The sequence below is a fragment of the Passer domesticus genome, chromosome 4 (genome assembly GCF_036417665.1).
Source record: "Passer domesticus isolate bPasDom1 chromosome 4, bPasDom1.hap1, whole genome shotgun sequence".
NCBI lineage: Eukaryota > Metazoa > Chordata > Aves > Passeriformes > Passeridae > Passer > Passer domesticus.
In genome coordinates, this window is record NC_087477.1 from 40009337 (window position 1) to 40031191 (window position 21855).

The 21855-nt window shown below is 44.8% G+C and overlaps 1 protein-coding gene across 7 annotated transcripts in view; it reads left to right on the forward strand.

Moving 5' to 3' along the window:
• EPHA5 (EPH receptor A5) overlaps nt 1–5382 on the forward strand; it is a 193577-nt gene extending 188195 nt beyond the window's left edge. For 6 of the 7 annotated variants that reach the window (XM_064417307.1, XM_064417314.1, XM_064417308.1 and 3 more), the window contains one exon: nt 1934–5382. In XM_064417307.1, coding sequence (XP_064273377.1) covers nt 1934–2039 — 106 coding nt within the window. In that variant the 3' untranslated portion in view covers nt 2040–5382. Of the gene's footprint in view, nt 1–10; nt 117–1933 lie in introns of all 7 variants that reach the window. The other variant, XM_064417313.1, reaches the window with a different exon arrangement.
• Nucleotides 5383–21855: the final 16473 nt, after the last annotated feature.

A 21855-nucleotide genomic window follows, 5' to 3' on the forward strand; every position in this document is an offset into this window, starting at 1 on the left:
CATTATTAAGATGGCTTGCTGAACTAGTTTCACAATTCAGTGGAGGCAGAAATGAAAGCATGTCCCCCTGAGAAGGTAGACACCTTTTGCAGGTGCTGCAGCCTTTTCTGTGCCAGGTAAGGAGCACTGCTGATGTGTCTCATTGACCTCCTTTGCTCTGTGCCCCTTATGTTATGATTTCCCTTTGCATCATCAAGAAGCATTGCTGAAAAAGGGTACAATAATGAAATTATGTGTTTAGCCCAAAGCAAAAAACTTGGTATTTTCCAAATCAAAAGGCAGAAAACATGACAGTCCTTGGAGAAGTACAGATGTAGCTTTTGGCTTCAACTCGTTTATGTGTTAATGTATTAGCCTTCACTCAAGACTGCTTTTTATTCAAAGCAGCATTCATCTGTGTAATTTGGGGACATGGATGATTGGTTGTTACTTGCACAGGAGTTTCTGTCCAGAATGTGAAGCTGCTGAGAGAGGCACACCTCCATGGGTAGCTCATGTGAAAATGTTTTGGTGTTGCTTGCACGTGCCCTCCTGCAGTCCAGCGCACAGCCCTGCTGTGAACTGTAGGCCAGGTTTGCAATTATGTCTCAGGTGGTAGTTGGGCTCCCAGGTGTTGCTGGGGATTTCCAGCCTTTGCATGAATGCAGCAGCATGGTTTCCAAAAAGCAGCTGCATGATCAAGGCCACATCCCAATGGCTTTTGGTGGAGAACTTTCTCCTAAAAGAGTTGCGCACAGGGTGTCAGCAGCTTGGGGATTCACAAGTGTATCTCCAGGACCGTAAGGCACAACTTAGAAACATCCTTAATTCACTCCAGTCTGCAGGTAGAAAGTGAGGGATCGATATTTTTCTATCAGTGGAAGTCTTCAGACAAACACCACATCTCTAATAGTCAACCCGCTTCTCTAACAGCTTCTGTGTCTTGGGCTGGAAACATATATGCAACTGCCTTGATGTTTCTGCTGAGCTTTTATTCTTACAGTTTCTTTGTTAACATTTTCTACCCAGTAAGAAATTTCTATAATTACATTCTGCCATAACTGATGGCCTTACCTGGCTTAGAGCTGTCATTGATAACCCAAGGTCCTGCTGTGCTATCTCCAATAGATGATTTGTCCCACTCCTGTCTTTGGATGGGATAAATTGTATACCCTGGAGGTGCCTCTTAATGCCATTCACGTGAATCACATGAAAGTGATTACCTTCATCTATACACCTGAATTTTGGAGGGTGGAGTCAATGCAAACAATCTTTCCTACTGATCCTGCATTTTACATTAACTGTCTTATTTTACAGCTTTCCTGTAGTGGTAGCCCAGTAGGCAGAATCAACACAAATGTCCTTGGCATCTAGAATTCACCCCTCCAAAGCAAAACCAAATGTGGGTTTATAGGAAGATTTGCAAAGACCCAAAAGGGAGCTGCTTTGTTAATTCTTGTTGACTTTAAGGAGTCATCAGGATGGTGGCCATGTTCGAGGCTTTTGCCACTTGTGTTTCTTTGGCTTTCCCTCATCTGAAGAGGAAGAAAGCATGGATTGACCGCATTCCTCACTGCTTATATCCAAGATCAAATACCAGCCTCTCCCATGAGAAGAGGAAACAGCAACATGGGCTTCCTTACATGGCTTTTCTCTTGGAAATAGGACTTTTCACGCCTAGCAGAATCCTTGGCCAAAGATGATGCTGACACTTTGCTCCTTGGCCAGCGAGGTGATCTCATTCAAATCACATCACCTCTCTGAGGTGCTGTCAGCCATAAAAAAAAAAAAAAAATTACAAATGGGGAAAATAAAACCTGCCAACTAAACTTGGCTCTGGGAGCTGCCAGTGATAACAGGTAGGCACTGGCAGCAGCAGCGCATGCGGTGCGTGGTGTACGCGGCAACGTGTGCCTAAGAGGTCCGTGGAACCAACGTCTGCTTTCTCCCACAGGGATTTGAGACGTCTGGGAGTGACACTTGTTGGTCACCAGAAGAAGATAATGAACAGCCTTCAAGAGATGAAGGTCCAGTTGGTGAATGGGATGGTGCCATTGTAACACGGTTTTTAAAGTTGCTTCCTCAAGTGGGTCGGTCCTGCACTTTGTACTCTAGCCCTGAGATTTATTTTGACTAAAAAAAACCAAGAAAAGATAAAAAGGGAAATTCAGTGATTTCTATAACTGAAGGACATTGGCCTCTGCTGCAGCATTTCTAAAGCAGTGTTTGACTAAAGTTTTGCTTTTCTTCCTATTTGTGTCCTCATTTTCATGAAGTCAATGTAAGATGCATGGAACGTGGAAACGAGTCTGCTGTACATGAGGTTAACCAGTCTCTTAAGCTTCAGCGGTGATGACAAGCCTTCCACCACGTGTTGTCTGTACATGGGAGGTACATCTATATATATAGCACCTTTGTATACTGAATTACAGCAGCACATGGTAATGCTTCAAAGGACTGACTTGAATGGCAGATTTTTGTGGCCATTCATGGACTGCCAGTAGCTGCAGTTTGCTGAAGTATAACTTCGAGTCTTACTTGTCTACAGAAGTGTATTGAAGAGCAATATGATTAGATTATTTCTCGATAGATATTTTGTTTTGTAAATTTAAAGAAAAGAAAAAATATGCTGTTACACAGCATTAAGTTATAGAGAAGACTAGCATATAAACATGTCGCTTGCTTCATGGCAAATACAATACAGGGTGTATATTTTGTTTTCCTCCTTCTGTGTTACCAAGTTTTTTTATTTGCTCTTTGGGGAGGATAATACATGTTGACAATGTATATACTGTACAGTTTGCTACGCATCAGGTACAAGATTTGGGCTCTTTCCTTGGTTTGTTCCTTCTTTCCTCCTTTTACTCAGTCTCCCTTTTGTGTTACCCCTATGCTTTGTATTTTTGCTGCAGTTTGGTTTGATCAATACATAAAGCTTTCAGGAGTTTTCATTATGTATATGAGGTAGAAGGAAGTTGCTTAAATAAAATATGTTACCCCCCTCTTCTTTTACACCATGGGTTGAGGACATCCAGAAGAAGAGAAGTAAAACATCTGGCTCTTGATGTCCTCCAGCAACAACGTGGCATTGATTTTTCTGTGTCCTGGCCAAAGGTGACATGGGTTGCCTCTGCACAGGTTCTTTATCCCAGCATCCATCACCCAGTGCAGCCATCACCTCTGTTCCCAGAGCCCAGGAGAGAAAGCATGAGGTGGTTTTAGCTGGAAGGAAGGAATTTTGTTGTTCCTTTTCTGATGATGTTGGTTAAGTCCTGGGGCACAGTTTGGAAATGAGCCTGTGGCATCCAGTGTGGAGATTTTGTAGTATTTCCCCCAGAGTGATGGAGTGGGATTATTTTTGGAACTGTACTGTCCCAACCTGCCTCTCAGCATTCTAGGTTTGCTGTGCACCTGGCCACTTTGTGACAGAGCACAGAGGGGAGGGAAGAGCAGAGTAGCCCAACATGGTCACAGTGATGGCATCCTGAGGGCAAGGAGATGCCAATTGTCTGGGCTGGCACAGCTCAGATCAGGACTTGGTTGTAGTTGGAGTTCAGTGTATCCATTAAAGCCCACGGCTGGTATTTTCAGAGGGACCTGAGGGCAACCCAATTCCCTGGGAATCACACCAAGAAATATTCCTCCTATTTTTTTGTAGATAGGATTAAACAGCACAGTTAATTTGGTAGTCATAGGCTGGGCTTTTATTTTGTGAAGACTTTGATAAGGATTTTAAAACAGCTCAGTGGACTGCGAGGGTTTGTTGTTTCTGTAAATGTATTGCTTCCTTAGAGTTTGGATAGCATCTTGTGACATCCTCCCTCAGCAATAACATCAATATATAGAGTTGCTTTAGCTCCCTTCATCCCCAGTGCTGCTGTGAGCCCAAAGAGCTCAAACAGCCAAAAGGAGGCCTGTGTCCTTCATGTCTTGCAGAAACGGGTGTTGCAAGGCACCTGAAGCCGTTTCAAAGTCTTTCTTTCACTTCCCCCAGCCTTTGGATGATATTTGATACACAGAATGTTTTTTTAAAGAAGGGAAGCATCTAGGAGAAGAGGTTGAGTGGTTTTTTCCTTAGCAGCAGGGTTTCTTCAGGCAATATTTTCCTGTCCTGAAATGGCCCCCTCCGCCTCTGCAACTGCTGAGTTCCTCAGGAATCAGGAGAAATAGGAGGGAAAAGAGCCACAGCAAGGTCTAACAAATCTTGATAGTGTCATTTCTCATCCCGTTGTTTCATTTTGGCAGCCACCAGACCACAAAAGAGGAAGAGGGTATCAAGACATAACAATTTCGACGCGGAAAAGAGATTTGTCATATAATAAATAAGATTATTAGAGCTGTCAGCAGAAGAGTCTTGAGATTATTTGTGCCTCCCTGTCTGCAACACTTGGGAAAATACATGTAGGAAGACAGAAACAGCTCATTTCATCAGGAGGAATCGTTCGTTTGCCTGCATCCATTGGTGGCACTGAGATGCTACGAGCAAATATGTAGCACTTTCTGCCCATCATCTCCACTCATTCCTGTCCTGTTGGCTCTGTGGGAGGAGTTTAACTCAGTCATTTTTTTCCTGGGCTCTTAAAACCAAAATCCTCTTTTTATCATTTGTATTGCTGGAATACCTACCAGATGCTGGAGTAACGTTCAAAATGACAAACCAGTGGAAAACAAAACTGCTCTTTAGCCAGACTGCATTTGTAAATAATAGGGCACCTCTTCTCGCTTCCAATAAATAAATAAATAACTTTTTCTATTTATTTCAAGACCTGTTCTTGCTACAGATCTCTGTATAATAGACTTTGTCTCGGGGGTAAAAATAAAATGTTGTTTTAATGTGTAGGGTCCAAAGGTTACAGCTTCTATGTCCATGAGCAAATCACAGAGACAATGGAGGTTTTCAGTTCCCATCCGAGAACTGCAAGAACTTTGTGTGTTGGGCCAGATTTTATGTATTGGCGTGCAGCAGGACAAGACGACAGCAACATTTGGCTGGTTATGTTCTTGCAAAAGGCTGTAGATGGATTTCCTGCCCATGGTAAGTTGGTAAGTCCAAGCACTTTGCTTTTCCAGCTCGCTATTGCTTCAGCTGAGCCAACGGATTCCATTTTTTTCCAGTATATTTTGCTGATAATTGAGAGGGAGGTAGGGAGGTATTTCAAAGGATCCAAAAGGTGGACAGGTTTTTTTTTATACAGTTTTTCATTTTGGGAGAAAGAAGTGTCACCGAGAATGGCTTGTATAGACTGATGCCCTTTCATTGTGTAGCTACCACTTGGAAAAACTACTTCAGCATTAAAAAGGAAGACTGATATAAAAGGGAGAAAAATCAGTTGAAAATGATATTTATTCCTCCTATACATTAAGGTGAGAAGAATAAAAAATAAAGGTCAAATTTTTTGTCTATTCAGTGTTGAGTATAATATAGAAAGTCCCAGTGCTCGAGAAATTGTGACTCCTTGGACTGCAATGGACTTGAAATTAGATGTTAAGGCAGATGTAAAATACATCAGTAGCAGTCTTAAGATTAACACTTAGTTGCCAGTCCTTTATTGTAATTCCTTAGAGCAGGTAGAGCAGGAGCTGGTGCATCCAGTGCTGCAGCCTCTATCTCAGCTCCTTGCATCAGTGTTTTAAGTCATAGGAGACTGTAGCATTGCTGTATTTATTCCTCGCCTTTCCCCCTCTTTGGGTGCTCTCTGTGCATTTTGTCTGTGTACATGGGATTTTTTTGTAGTGTAAGATGCAAAATTTTCTATTTTTTCATAAAAATAAAAACCTTTGACTAACAGCAACATCCAGTTGTGGATCACACGTACGCTTGACCCCTCGACTTTCCACAAAGCATCAGGATTTCCCCCCATGGAAAGGAAATAAATTCTCTGTATTTTTCTCTCCTAAATGCAGATTTGGTGCTGCTCTTGTGGTCCCTGAGTGAAATAGAGGCCTTTGGGAAGAGTGAGACATGTAGACCCATAGGAATGCATCTGCCCTTGTTACAGGCTGTTCCCACTTTTTCTCTATGTTTTGGGGGTAAAATACACTTTTTTAGTCTAGTTTCTAGGGCAAAGGGCCTGCCAAAACCCCAGATCAGTCCCTCACCACATATCCCTCAGAAATACTTTTTTGTGATTTTTTTTTCCCTCCCAAGATGTGATTTTTCTCTGAATTTTTCTGAGAGGGACCCCAGCAAGCCCATGACCAGCTGAAGCACCCACCACCACATCCCCTGCTCCATGGATTTGGGGGCAACCACATGCTGCAGAGGGGGACGGGCCAGCCTTAAAGAGAGGTGAGAAAAGCTATAGGTGGGAAAGGCTGAGGTCTGAGGGGGAAAAGAGTGACCTGAGAAAGGTCTTCATGGAGGTGGTGATGGGCAGCCACCATCTTCTTGTCCACTGCTAGAGGACAAAGGGGAGAGGTGCAGACAGGGATACTGTGTCTCCTGACAGGAGAGGAAGCTGTGGCTGATGATGAGTAGTGACACACTCACACCATGGCCAGGAAAGGCATGACAGGCTGGGACAGCAGGGGAATGCTGTCTTATATGTTAAAAGGAGCACAAGGTCAATTGGGTTAGCAAATTGAGGTTGTCAGCAGCTTGGATAAAATCTCTCTGGATTGACATGCCAGTCCCCTCTCAGGGTTTTCTTGCTCAGCTTCAGGTTGTCCACTGCTGGACCACGATGGTGGCAGATGCTGTAAGGAATCAGAGGGGCTCTGAGGACAGAGGGAAGAACTGTTCATTTGCCCATGCAGACAGCATCCTTGATAGCTTCATGGAGGCAGAGAGCTTGCTAAGAGGAAAATGGGGAAACTTTCATTAAAAAACAGAGTTGGCTGCAAACTCCTTCCAAAATGTTCCATCTTAAGTGAGATCTAATGAATTAAGCAATTTCCATGAGCCTTTGTGCTCAGAGTGGCTTGGGACCAGCTCTTAAACAAATTTCAAATCAGTATTTGCCTGTAATTTTCCTCTGCTGGGCTCAGACTGAGAAAAGGCACTTGCACTTCGTGGGTACCAGCTAGTAAATTTACCTGCACAGAAAGGTAAGGTGCTTCACCTTCAAGGTGGGTCCTTCTGCACATGCCTGACTTGGTTTTGGGTGGTTCTTCTGCACAGCCTCTGTCTGGTCCCTGAACAAATGCACAGCTGCATCTCGAGTTGCAAACAGCTCTTTTGAATGCTTAACAAGCTGTGCTCAGGGTAATATTCTCTTCATCACTCTTGTTTTCAGTAAAACTGAAACGAGCTGCAAGACAAGATGATGGCTGTGCTGGAGACATTGCAGGGCAGCTAAACAGTAACTTGGACTTATTCCCCTATCCAGTAATATAAAAATGGGGCTGAGGGGGCTCTGAACCTCTCCCCTCCTCTGCCAACCTGGAAGGGTTCAAGCCTGTAATGCCAGAATCCCCAGAGGATGCTGTGGCCCCAGGGCAGGAGCAGCGGGGAGGCTGCTCCCCATCACCCCATGAAGCTGAGCTGCCATGCAGAAAGCAATGCAAGATTTATGAAGCTGTGGGGAGAAAGAGCAAGGGACTCTTCATGTATTTTTCATGGGCTGAGCTGCATAAATAGCATGCAATGCATAAGCTGTGACTGGATACTTACACACACAAACAAAAAAGAAAAAAATTAAAAAAAAAAAAAAAAGAAAAAAAATGTTGCAACCAGCAAGAAGAAAAAATGAAAGAATGAGATAAATTTATTCAAGTCAACAGGGCCTTCTCAAAGTCACCCTCAGGTGCATTAAGAAGCAGCCAAAACAGCACAACCTCACGCCAGAACAATTCATCTTTGCTGGTAAGTGGAGAGACATGGACCTTGAGGACTGGAGAAGGGCACATGTCATTCTGCTTGGTGAAATGTGTGGGTGGCAGGAGAGAAACCACCTTATCCACAGTGCCTCAGATGTGGTGTGGGGCTTATGGAGATGCTAGGACAAACTATTGCACCAGCAGACAGATCAGTGCAGAAAGAGAATGGCATTGGGGCACAGAGAGACAGCTCAAAATGAGGCAACACTGGAAAAAGAGGATGCCACTGGAAAACTCAGTGCAGTGCAGGGATGAGTGCTGAAAACGTGGTGTTCCCTGTTGCAGTTCCCTGAGCAGGTGCATGTGTGTTTCCAAGTGTGCAATTTTAATAATGCATCTGCTGACAGAGCTTAAATTTCATGTACATGAAGACAGATATCAAAACAATCTCAGGCTGAGATCAGGTAGGAAAAGGGAGCCAGAGCAGCAAGGTGGCCAGCAAAAGCTTTGCTCATTTTGCAGCCATGATATAGCAGACCAGGGTGTGTTTGCAGCTATTGCATGCCATAGGGTTTCCAGGTGAAAGAAGCCTTGGAGACACAGGTGTGGAGTGTGTGATGGTCTCTGAAGGCACCCATTGTCTCTATAATATGACTGCCTGTGGGATCATCTGGTGCAATTCCTTTGGGAGCTGCTGGATGTTGGTGGCTGCAGGCCCCCACTGTGACCTTTGACACCCCATTTACACATGGCTCATTATTTTCCTCCCATAAAGTCCTGTGAGCCAGCCATGGAGAAAAACAAGGCACCCATGTAGGTGACTTCCTTACTCCTTCATTTCCTCACCTCTAGCTGGGGTCAGCTCACTTACTCATGGCATCAGCTGTAGTAATATTCAGCAAATTAAGAAAAGGAGATGCTTTCTTACACTGGTGTGCTGCTTTCATAACCCATTAACAGCTCTAACCAGTTTTTTTTTGACCCCACAACCCTTCAAGCTCCCCCTTAAATGGCCAGCAGATGCATTTGTGCTGGTAAAGATGACTTATTTCTCTCAAAGCTTATTTTTTAACTACAAAACCAAAGGAAAAATCTTCCAAGCTGAAGAAAAAAAAAAAAAGGCAGAAAAACTGTGAGATAGGCTGCCTGCTGATTTCTTGGTTTGCTCCCAGTAAAGACCATATTTATGACAAGAAAATAGAAATCCTATGGATTTCTCTTCTGAGGTCTGTGTTTCAAGCTTGACATTTAAACATGAAACTACAGGCTCTAAAATTTAATCATTTACTCCTCAAGAAATATGGTGTGTGGAGCTGCTGAGAAAAAGGTCATGCAAGGTAAAAATATTTCATTGGGAGAAAAAAAAGAAGGTAGGGGAATTACATTTTTAAAAAATTAAAAAAAAAACATAGGGAGCAGCCTCCCCCATCCAGTGGGCAAAATGCTGTCAAAGTGGCATCCTGTGGTCCCTTTCCATGAGATCTGTAGGAGCTCAGGACTTCCTCAGGGCTTGCTAATACCTTCCAAATGGCATAAGATTCATGGTTGGACCCAGTTATTGGAGGAGGAGGAAGAAGGAGGCATATATGTATGTATGGAATATAGAGAGAGAGAGATGCATGGCTACATGTGCACACACACGCAGAAGCACTGGGTGATCACCTCTTAATTAAGACAAGAATTAGGACATTAGAGTTAGGGCTAATAAATGGTGAATGACAGCAAATAATCAAGGAGTGAGACTGGACTGGGCAGAAGAGAGTGTTTTCAGCCAGTCGGGGGGAATAGATGGAGATGATCGAGGTGTGGCACTGGAAAGGATTTGGCCTTCATCAGTGTTCCTGTCCCAGGAGGAATTAATGACCCCACCAGGAGAGGAGGGTGGCAGTGCAGAAGAGATGGGTGTTCTCACTAGTGCTAAAACCCCCCAAGTTCCATCCCACTGGGCAGTCACCAGCCATCAAAGCAGGGAAGGGTGGATTGAATGGACTGGATAAAGCGGCTGGGAATGTGCATTTGGCAAGAAATTAGGAGAAATTAGATGGAGGGGAGCCACAGGCTTGGTTTTCATCCTGGCTTGGCCATTGCTCTTGGGTTTGAAAGACACTCACAGACCTAAAGGTCAATCCATGGTGCCCAGGTGGGAAAAAAAAAATGTTTACTTGGCTTGGAAACAGTGGCCCTTTTGGGAGGTTTTAGTATTTTGGAGTGGAAAACCAGGGTTTCACAGCCAGAGTTTGTGAACAGCTGAGTGCACACTGAGCCCTGGACAAGGACTGCCTTGCTCATCAGCTGCTAAAATCTGGGTTTGGGTGACTTTAGGTCTTGAACATGCCCATGTCAGCCCTTCCCTTGGCCCAGCAATGGGAAGTGGAAGCATCAGTGGTCCCTTTGACACCCAGGGTTTGGAGAACAGGGCTATAAAGCCAAAATCTTTTCATAGCCACAACTACACGTATCCCAGAGAAAACAATCAAATAAAATAATTGTAAATATTCTGTGTAGAGAAAGGCTGTTGGCTTTGGCAGAGGAAAAGTGTGGCCGTCCTTTGGGAGGGGAGTGCTAGAGGTGCAGTGTCCCTAATCAACATGAACAGTTGCTGCAGGACACAGAAATCAGTTCTGCAAAAAACATCTCTCTCCCATCCCTGAAAGCTGTGCTTCATTGTCTCCCATTTTATGCAGCAGCCAAAGAGATTCTGAATCCTTGGCCCCTGCATTTGCATCCCCTACACCAGGGTCAAAGCCCTCGTGTACTGTCCATCCCTCCCTAGGACCCCGAATTTGTGTGATTGTTTCATCAGGGAAGGCAATTAGCATTCAAGTGCTGCTGTTAGCATAATCAGAAAGACAAAAGGCTGACAGCAATAGCTGCAAAGCCAGGGCCCTGGTCAGAAATTTAATGGAGAAATAAATTATGGCAAGAGAGCGCATTCAGATGCAGGCTTGGGCTGCAGAGGGTAGGAGGGCAGAAGAGAGCCCTGCCTCCCACCAGTTCATCATCCACGCTCCAGAGATCCTCATGGCTGTAACTGATAAGCAGCTGATAAACAACTCAGCTTCTTCAGGAACAGAAGCATCCCTGTAATGAGTGGTTGAGACCCCCAGGTACCAGCCAGGGATACTGTGAGCCCTTTTGGCACCGCACCCTAGTTCTTTAAAGTCAGACCTTTCCCTTGAAAAACTCAGCTTATTTCAAAGTGCCACTCTGTGATAGAGGGGATTTGAGCTCCCCAGGGCTTCACAAGCTGGTCTGGCGACAGTCACTTCCCAATACCACTGAAAAAGGGGGGAAAAAACCAAAACAGATAAAACCTGATCACTGGAAGCAGGCTTGGGTGTAAGACTTGAAAAAGCCAGATAAGTGTCCCAATGATCCCTGTAAATGTGGGAAGCCTGAGTACAGCTTGGGAAGGGAAGCACCCGGTTGCGGAGCTTTCTGTGCAGCCACGTTGGGCTCCCCATGGGCTAAAATAAAAAGAAAAAAAAAAGAAAAAAAAGCAAACAGACAAACAAAAAAAACAGGCAAAAATGGGAAAAGGCAGCAAGGTGACATGCCTCCATCAGTGATGGCATTGTATGGGCATCTGGTCCCCAAAGATGGCACTGTTATCTCAGTGTAAGCTCTTTTTTCAATATTATTCACCTATTCAAGGGGAGGAGAGATCTTATTGTCTAAAGGAGAGATGAAAACAATGGTCACTGTGCTCACTGCAGAAACATCCCACTGATGAAGCAGTGACTTTGTAGGAGCTGATAAATCAGGAGTCTAATGAAAGAATGGGGGTTTTTTTGTTTCCTCAGCCCTGTGATTTGATTTGATTGGAATTACCTTCATTAGAATCTGACCCTCAGCAAAGCCCTTTTATATTCACCAGAAGGGCACAGGGCAGTGCAAATTTCCCAGCTCTGAGATGTGACAGCATGAAGGGAGATTATAAAAATATATGAGAATATTCTGTAAAAATATATAAAATATATGTGTAATAAAACCTAAAAAATGTAAAAGCCTTTATCAAAGCAAATTTAATGCTCTAGAAATATGATCTTGTGCTTCCCCCAGACAAGAGAAAGCTACAGAATCACTCCAGATGGGCCACACTGAGGACTTGCATTTTTTGTGTGTGTGTCTGAGGGACACAGAAAGGGAACCAAACTTGTGCTAATAAGCAGCTACTCAATATGCCTTGATGAGTGAATATATTCAGAGTCTATAGTGAGTAAAGTGTGCTGCAGCGAGAATGGGAGATGATTCCCCTCATATGAATTTGCCTAAGTACAGAATAAACATCCATTTTTTTTCTGCGTTCCCCCTTTTTCTAAAGCCCAGCTGTCTGTTAATGCATATAATGATGGTCCCTCCAGGGACCAAGCCTGAATTCCCATTCATATGCAAAAATCATAAGTGAGAAACTTTAGGTTTGGCCCAAACAACAGCGTGCACTTCTCCCAGTGAAGGAAATTCCAGCTTGCCATATTTTTCCTGCTCAGTGCATGCCAGATGTCTAAAAAAAAAAGGGGGGGGGGGATGGTTATTCCTGTGTGTGGAGCCAGAGCTGGCAGCAAGGAGAGGATGCTTTTGGCACATCCGTACCACGCCGCCTCCACTCCGGAGGGTGTTGTGCTGACCCTGGGAAAGGCAATGGCTGTGTCACAACAGGATGCATTTAGGGACAGAGAGGGGGGAAACAAAGGTCTGAATATGACAGCCAAGGGGCGGAGGCAACTGGGAAAAACAGGTATTTGTGCAAAACCAGCTCCTGAGTGCTCTTTTTCAAGTGGACTGCTCAGTGATTGCGCTCCAGTCAACACTGCCTCCCTGAAGCCCGGCCTTAAGCTGCCTCCAAGAGCCTGCCAAATGTTCATATTATGGAAAGCAGAGACTTAGAAAGCTGCTTTTAGGCTTCACCAAATCATTTTGCTTTTAAAGGAGTCCTCTGGCATGGCAAGAGACACCACCCTGAGCAGAAAGATCAAAGCAATGCTTTGCAGTGAAGTTTTGCTGGAGGCAAAGCATTAGAGCAAGTGCTGAGGCTCACCCCTGGGTGATGGGATGGGGAATGATCTCATTTTGGGGAGAAATAGCTGGATTGTTACTGGAAAACCAAAACCTCAGAATATTCCTCCTTGGGAATATTCTTCCTTGGGAGGAATATTCCTTGGGAGGCTCAGGCATCACTATGGGATTATTCTGGAGGGCTGTATGGGTCATGTGTGACAGGCAAGTCATTTTTCATGCTGGATGCCTGCCCTGGGATCATGTGCTTTGTACAGAGGAAGTGATTTAGGAGGAAGGTAGTCAAATTCATGGGGTTTTTCTCTTTACCCAATAAAAAGAAAGGGTCAGGAGAATATTCCTTTCCCACTGTCTCCAGATGAGTCGGGGCTTTGCAGTGGTGAGGCAGTGGTGGTCTGTTAAGAGCCTGGAGGATTTTGGCTGGCAGGGGGGCTCTGCAGAGCCTCACAGCTGGTGCAGGTGTATTTCCAGCCATAAAAAGTAGTAACAGTCCCGGTGGAAACATTCAGCTGTGGTAAGTGTAGACAGAAATCTATTATCCTTGTGAAGGCAATGTCAATATTTACAGAGAGAGGTCAAAGAAGAGAGCTCTGCTCAGGAAATGTCAGCTCTGGAGAAGGAGGAGGCATTAGCAGCATTTGCATTTGTGCCGGAGCAATCCCTGCAAAACAGAGGAATATTCAGGAAGGTTTTGCTTTCCAGCCTTATTCACCCCATCTTCTTGTACCATTGCATCCTCCACTGCAGCAGGTTAAGGCACATCTGCAATGCCTGGAAGCAATGCTGGATGCTTCCTCCTCCTTGGGGGTTACCAGCATGAATGTGGGTGGTGATCCAGCCATGGTGGCTGCAGATAGCTTTCTTTATCTGCCATTACAAGCCTTCTTTAGAGAGAGGAAAAGACAGGAGGAACAGAAAAACGGCACAAATCAAAGAACACAGGGTCCAAAAAATCATTCAGGCTGATCCAGGTTGGTACCTGCAGCTAAGAACCCACCACATAAAACAGGATTGTGGATTTAGATAAAGGATCTCAGAATATTTTTCTGCAAGCTCATTGCTTAGGGTGGAAAATGCTCAAAATGGGTTTAATTCCTCTAGCTCAGTATTAGTAGCACAGGGGTGCTACTGGTATTGCTGGTAACACAGGAGTTCATGGGCCCTCTTAAATGAAGACCAAAGAGGCTTTGTGTGAGCATGAAAGGGGCAGGCAGAAGAAGCACAGGCAAGAACACAGCCTCAAAAATAGCTTTTTGCCAGCATATGCAGTTGCTGCCCACAGATGTTGCCCTTGGGAATGACAGGACCCCCAGGTGATGCTCCTAGGAGTGGGGGGACGGGAGCATTGCCACCCCACAGAGCAGGAATCCAGCCTTGTGGCTGCTGGGGAAATGGGTGTTTCCCCACAAAAGCATTGTTTTCACTAGGGAACGAGGCTTGAGATGTCCCAGAAAAGCTGAAAATTCCCATGCATTTCCCAAGTGGAAAAACGCCTTTTGCCAAAGACTTGAATTCCTTCCTTCATCTCTGGGCTTAGATTTTGCCTGTAACTCTATACATGCTCAATGAAAATTTCAGCGGCTGGTGGCCTGTGAGGATGTGGGATGTGCCAAGTTCTGGTTTTCACTGGGATTAACGTGTATGTGGCCAAACAGATGGGAAACCACCCGGTGAGACAGAGCCAGCAATGTAAATAAACATCAGAAACCTCTCACTGCTTGCTCAGGCACTGGTTTGCCCACATTGGACTGGGTCCAGGGGCAGGAGATCTGGAGAGCTGAGGAGGCTGGAAGTGGGAATTTCCCTGCCACAGCACTGAGTTCAGAAAACAGGGCAGCCCTGTGGGGTGCAGAGCGTTCCTTATCTCCCTCTCACGTGCCTGGGATGGCAAAGGATAACCTGTGGCATGGAGAAAGCCATTTTGGGCTTTCAAGCTCCCTTGACATTAAATGTTATTGCATTTGAGCAGGGTATTTTGGAGCTGTTTCTCTGCTGGCCATTTCACTCCAAACAGTTTAATTTAAAAACCAAAAGTCCTGGCAGGTTTATGCTGTTTGGTATTTAAAGCCAGACGATGGGGATTTATTCTGCACTGGATTCTGTGATTTGCTCTACAGTGTCAGACAGCTGTAATTGAGTTGATATTAATGCTGATTAGGAAAAATAACTCTGTGTTCCTTCCACCTGAGCCCGGAGAAGGATGTTACCCTGGGCACGCCCGTGTGTGTGCCACAGGAGTACCCAAAGTATGCAGAACCATCTCTGTGAAAATGAAGCCGCACTGGCAGCTCCCCTCATTCCTAGACAGCCTGGAGATGTGTCCCAGCTTGCCTCAGCGCCCTGGCAAAAGCAAAGCTTCCTTTGGGGTGGAAATTCCCACCGCCCGCTGGGGATTCCAGGCCCGGCCCGCTCCGGCCGGCCTGCAGCCGCAGCCCGGTAAAGAGGGACAAAGCTGGGCAAAGCGGGGCAAAACGGGATAAACGGGGCCATCTCCTCCCTTCTGCCCACGCCGTGGAATCTCAGGACTGCTGGTCATCCATGGGTCGGTGCTGCCTCTGCTGCCCCTGCATGGTGTCCTGGGTGGATTTTCAGTCACGCCCTGCCTTCCGCCCGTTCACCTGGGAGAAATGGGATTTTCTGGCGTCTCATCCCTGTTTCCTCCCTCCTGCCTGAATGTGGATGTAGGACAGAAGGGAGGTGCTGCCAGAAGCGCTGGAGAGGGGCGAGGAAGAGCTGTCTGTGCTCAGGAATCAGCAGGGTTTGGAGGGGCTGCAGTCCCAGGGGCTCCTTGGGCTGTGCTGTGCCTCAGAGAGCTCTGGCAAGTAAATACACAGAGTAAAGCAGCCAGTGACTGTTCCTGTTAGTCCATTAATCACTAGCGGTCCTTTGTCCGTGGCTACTGATAGCCAAGGTCTCCCATCTATTTCTTCCAGCTGAGAAGTCCAAATCTCTGGGGCTTTAGAGACCTTGACCTGAGTGCGATGGGTCCACCCGTGTCCAGCTGTCCTGGCTGCTGTCTCTGCCGTCCTGGTTGGATGCTCTGGACAGCAAAGTCCAAAGGCAGCATCTGTGCTAACTGGGCTTCCTGTTCAAGCCCAAAGCTCAGAAACTCCAGACCTACTTGTTTGTTTCAGGAGCCAGGCTCTACAACAAACCCGCTGCCCAAAGTTAGTACAGACATTAAGACCCATTTCAAAGACATTAACCCCATACCTTCACCCAGCAAATTTGTTGTAAAGACATGAGCTTTCCTCTCACTCTCATTGCTAGAGCACGGGAAACTGAAATATCCTTGATTTAGGTTAAGCGCTACTGAGCAACAACTAAAACATTAATGTGTTATCTACATTATTCTCATATTGAATCCAAAACACAGCACTTCACCAGCTACTAGGAAGTTGAATCCAGGACAGATATGTCTCAGAAGAGAGAGTGAAAATTGCAGATAGAGAAAGCTCCTTTAATGAATAACCAGTTTCACTAAGAATTAGGAGAGAAATAAGACACATTATTTGGCAGAATATGGAAGAATTATTTCCCAGAAACAGGCAGAGGAATTGACTAAACCTGATAGCTGACTCCTCTGCTTGGGAACCAAGATGAACATTCCTGTGCCCACCAGCTTGGATTTGGATTTAGGATCTCCCTTCATCTGTCTCAACCTGTCTCTGTGACAGACCTTCAGAGCCAGGAGGGATTTTGTTTTTATCAACTTGCACTGGCCTTGGGAAGGCCAAATAGAGTAGAACAGAATCACAGAATCATAGAGACACAGAATCATAGAGGGTTGGAAGGGACCTTGAAGAACTCCAGCCTCCCTGCCAGGGGCAGGGACACCTTCCACTTGACCCCATCCAGCCTGGCCTTGTACACTTCCAGGGATAGAACATTCAGCCTTGCGTTGGCACGTGGGTCTTAGAAAACCAAAGATAATTCCTCTGCATTTTTTTTTTTCTCTGGGGAAATAAGACATATTTCCCAAGGTTCTCTATAGATCATGACCACCTCTCACACAGCAGTGCAGGTTAGAAAGGTCAGCCACCTCTAAATATGCCCTAATTGACACTTACTTCCCAAAATGAGGGTTATCAAAGTTTAAGGTACAGTTCCCAAGGCAGCCAGTGACCTAATTCTAAACATCATTAAACTGTTTCACTCTGAAAAATACCAATGGCATTTCAAAAATCCCCTTGTAAGGGTTGTTGCTGCTGCACTTCCTGCTCTTCTAAAGGCTGCCCCTATTGGATTTCTTTACCAAGAGCTCCTGTCACTTCCCACACCCACTCCTCCGATGATGTTGATGTTCAGCATTTGGCTCCTTCCAACCCTTGTTGTTTCTGACCCACTGTGTGCTGTGGCAGGGAGCACAACTCCTCTTCCTCTCACCTTGCTGCAGGTCAGCTGAACCTTATCCAGCTCCCTTTTGCACTGCTCCACCTGTTCTCAAATGGTTGGCAATTTCACAGTGAGGGTTGGAGAAGCTCCTGCTCTACTCTGGCACGTGCAGGGAATGTTTAGGCTCAGGTAAGATTTATGGGCAATCACTCACTTGACCCCAGGCTGCACAAAGGACAGTGTTGTTCACAAGCCCTTTCTCTGGCACTTGGCTCCTCTCTTCTCTCCTCCTCTCCATTATCCTGGGATGGTGCAGGACAGCTGCTTTGGGCTCATGCCTGAGCCAGCCTCTGAGTTTGTGTCTGAGCAGACCTGCCCAGCATGCTGCCTGAGCTAAAAGCTGTAGTGACCCTCCTGCCCCAGCTCTGCATGAGTCTCCTCTGCAAGCTGATACAGCAAAAACTCAGACTCTAGCACAGTCAATAAGTGACTTTCTAGCTGGTAGCAGACAACCCCCCAGTTCAGTCTCCACAGGAATTGTCATCCCAGATGTTACTGCACATCCATCCCTTTAGCAAAGATCAATAGTCTAAAACACTCTAGTAGTAAACGAAAATAACAAATAAAATAATATTTTCAGGTAGGAGAAATCTGGTTAAAATATTTTCTACTGTCTCAAAATAAGTTTGTATAATACAGCTGAGATCTCTTCTGTGGTACAACACTGGTTGTACCACAGTGCTCGAGCTGAAACCATGGGGGTGGCAGGAGAAATTGCTGTGTCTTTCCTAGCTAGTATCTCACCTGCTCTGTCACTGCCCCTGGGAAACCTGCTTGAGCAGTGTCTGGAAAGAAAAAAAATCGTTCTACTGGTAAGGCCACCTCTGCCCTCAGGATGGCAGCTTGGGAGGGACCAAGAGCTTGTAAATGGCTCCAAAAAACTCAGATTGCTGAGGAAAACCATTTTTCTTATTCAATTCAATTAGCTAGAAGACGGGTGTTCTGAACATGGCTGGGTGCTGTTACGGCAGCTCCCAAATTTGCTGCTGACCCAGGCATCACTTCCCCTGGCCCAAGGCAGAAGCTGGAGCAAGGCAGGGCCAGCAACACGTCTGAGACCCTGGAAGGCAACAGCATTGCCTCTGCATTCCCTGGCAGGAAATACCTTTATGTGAACAGATCTCCCACAGCCCAACTGTGGCATGAGTGGGGAGAAAAAAAGATATTAACAGGTGAGGTACTGAGTGGTATTTTTCCTGTATAAATTGCTTTATTCTGAGTCATTCCAGTAAAACAAATGGATAAAGAGAACAGCTTCTCAGTGTACAGTCATGGCTGGAATGTGCTTTTTGGGTATATTTTAGAAATGAACTCTGGTAAAGAAAGATGGAATTGAGTGATGTGGGAGTAGTGGGAGATTTGGGAAGAGGATCTTTATTATTTTGCTCTCACTTGGATAGCCTTGCTAATTAATATTAGAGTTGTAACTTGGCAGTTACTTTGTATGACTAAGAGCAGTGTTTTCTACAATACAGTCTGAAACATTAAAGCAAATCATTAGCAAACAGTTTATCCAATGAAAAAAAATAAATAAAGAAAAAAAAACTAAATAGGAACATGAAATATGTCTTCTAACAAGTCCTGAAACAGGTTTTTCAGGCCATGGTGCAGATATTTCAAATGTGTCAAGAATGGGCTGACATTTCTTTAAGTCAAAAGGAGAAAGAAATGGCTATCCTGGGAATCGAGCTGCACCATTTGCCTCTTCATCACCCTGATGTACAGCAGAAGGCTGAGGCTTATTTACGGGAAGCTTGAACTGAAATTGCCAACTTGTGTGTACCTTATTGACACTTTGCTTCTCCTGCAGGAGGGAGAACTTCCCCAGCACCCACTGCTGTGGGCCTTACTGAGCAGAAAGTTAAAAAAGGCCTCAACCAGACCTCACCCTGTAGCATGCTATTAAGCTGATAAATAGTATTGATAGCAATCCTTGGAAAAAAAATTCTTTATAGATAGTCCTCTGCCTGTTTTTACCAGACCTAGATTAATACACAGCTCCAGCCATTCATCATTGATAGTGAACATCTTGACACAGAGAATCTCAGTTTTGCTGTGTTACATCAGACCTCACTCATGCAGCCATGCAGAGAACACATTCACCAATCCTGGGCTATTAGGACCCAAATTAGTGCACAGACCTGCAACCCCAGCTGAAACATGAGCTAGAAATAAAATCAGTTACAGCTGAATTTGGGCACAATCGTTTTTCCTCACCTAGAAGGTGTTTCAACAGGGAGGGAGGTGTATGCTGCAGTGCTTGCCCCAGGACTCTCTCAGAAGTGTAAGGGGGTTCAAAGTCCTGCTGTGCAGTCACAAATAGGGCAGTATCTGGTATACCTACTGTTAGACTGACAGTGAGGATTCATAAAGAATCCCATTTAAGGAACAAGGACGTGTTAGTGTGGGGAAAAATGCACTCCTTGTGCTGGTGTTTTGGCTAAAAGCAGGCCAACAGTCTGGATTTCTTTATCCCACCCTCCAAATCAGACATGCTCCTGTTTTGTCAGCTATTTTCCTAGCAATTACTTAATTTCAGTCTTTCATTTTAACAGCAGAGTAGAAGTTGAATCCACATTTTTCACAGAGCCTTGTTGAAGTGATCTGCTTGTACCAGCTCTTCTTACCCACAGAACTTGGAGTTCAGAACCATCCTAGGACACAAGAGAACCTGCCCACCAAAAAGAAACATGCTGGCTCTCTTGTCTTCTGCACCTTCTTAAAAAACTTTCAATACCTGTGTGAAAATCTTGAATTACTGTGAGCACAAATATGCTCCATCCTCATAAGTCTAAACTGGTGTACATTTTAAAGTCTTCTTAATGTGCACCTTCCTTAGGAAGAAAGAAGTGTAAACCAAAAAAGAACTACAGTTCTTCAGTTCTTAAGGCAGCACACCAAATGTAACCCGGGCTGCACAACAGCTGTACATGAAATTAATATTGCAAATTTGCACGTTTAATTATAGGAGCAGAAGGATTGCAATATTCTCTAGCTTTATTTTCAGCTTGCCTCTGATCATTTCTAAACAGAAGTATTGTGGCTAATTCTGTAGATACTACATGAAGTGACAAGATTAAAAGGAAAAAATGTATATAAGAAGATAAGTTCTTAATTGTACAGTATACCTTAATGAAATAATTATTATTCATAAATTTAATCAGCCTGTGAAGTAATTTGCCTGCAAGGCACCCAATTAAAATAATGGCAATGCAAAAGACTCCCTGGTGCCTGTGCCCAGCACCTCTGACAATCTGGCCACCTCAGCTAAGGACAGCAGTACCAGGCTGTGAAATGAGCCCCAAGTGGGCCTTTACTGCAATCATTTGGTTTAGGTATTCAGCACTTGAAGCCAGCTGTGCTGTGTTTTTTTTAAGGAAAATATTCTTCCCAGAGGAGCACAGGCCGCTATCCTGTTGGTGGATGGGCTCAATAACAGCTTTGGAAAGATGGAGACACAGCAGCATGAGGTCAGCTCGAAGGGAGCCAAGAACCATCTGTTCTGTTGAGATTGGACATCGCTTCTCACTCTCATTCCTCACTTGGTGCTGAGTGTAGAACAGGTTTACACCTTACGGGACTTTAGTAGGCCTCAGTCCTCTGCAGGAAACTTATTTTGAAGAAGGTTCCTGCGCTCTTGCTCATTAGTATGTCTCCTCAGCCTGGGATATCCCAAGGGTGGTGACTGGTTTACATTGGGAGCCTTGCTGAAGACAGCAAGGTGTCCCAAGCTCTGATCTAGGAGAGGCAGCCTTTGCATGCACTGCTGCCATAGAAGGGAACTTGAAGAGATAAAACACTGTTTGCAGCTAAATTTATTTAGCTCGAGTAAGAACTAAGTGATCTGTAAGTGATCTTTTCACATTACCTGCAACGTCTTATCTACTGACCTTCCAAAATATAAATGTTGCAGGAGAAGTTAACTCCCTGCCATAATCTTCCTGATTGCTTTTATTCCATTTTAAGACCCAGAATACTTTTTTAGCCTTAATCATGTCTTCTACAAGAAGATATCAACAATGACAGATGACTAATAATTTATATTTTTTTTCTTTCAAATGTGAGGCAAGTGATCCTCTGCTGCTGAATCCTGCAAAGTGGGACTAAATACCCACTCTGAGCTTTCTGGAGTGAAAGGAAGATTAGACTGACTAAAGAGACAGCTTTCTCCTAGTCCTTAGGGTAAAGTTAACCTGTACCTCTGTATTTCAAGGCACAAGCAGATGCAAGAGCTCCAGCTGAGTCACTGCTTCTCTAAAAGGTTCAGAAACAAGGTATTGCATCTCCATGCATGGCCATGCTCTGGTGCTGCAGGATTTGGCTTAACACCAGGAACCCAATTCCTCAAAACTCTGGGTCTAATTCTCATCCCAGCTAAGACAGCCCATGCTCTCAAGTTCTTTGATGCAGATATCACCCACCATTAGGTTTACAAATAAACCAGAAATGCCTATAAATTCTTACCCACTTTATTTTCCAAACAAGGGTAAGGTGGGGTTTTTTTTCCTTCTTCTTGTATGGTACCATAGAAGGATCACCCAGAGCCTTCAGTCCCTTCCAGACTAAGGCAGAACTTTTCTTGAAGTCTGGAGATGATTTTCTTTTTCCTCTTTGTTTTAGGCATCTGTATAATACAGGGAGATTTTATGACTCACATATGCACCAATTTTTTAAAATACCCTGATATGTCCAGGAGAGAGGCTCCTT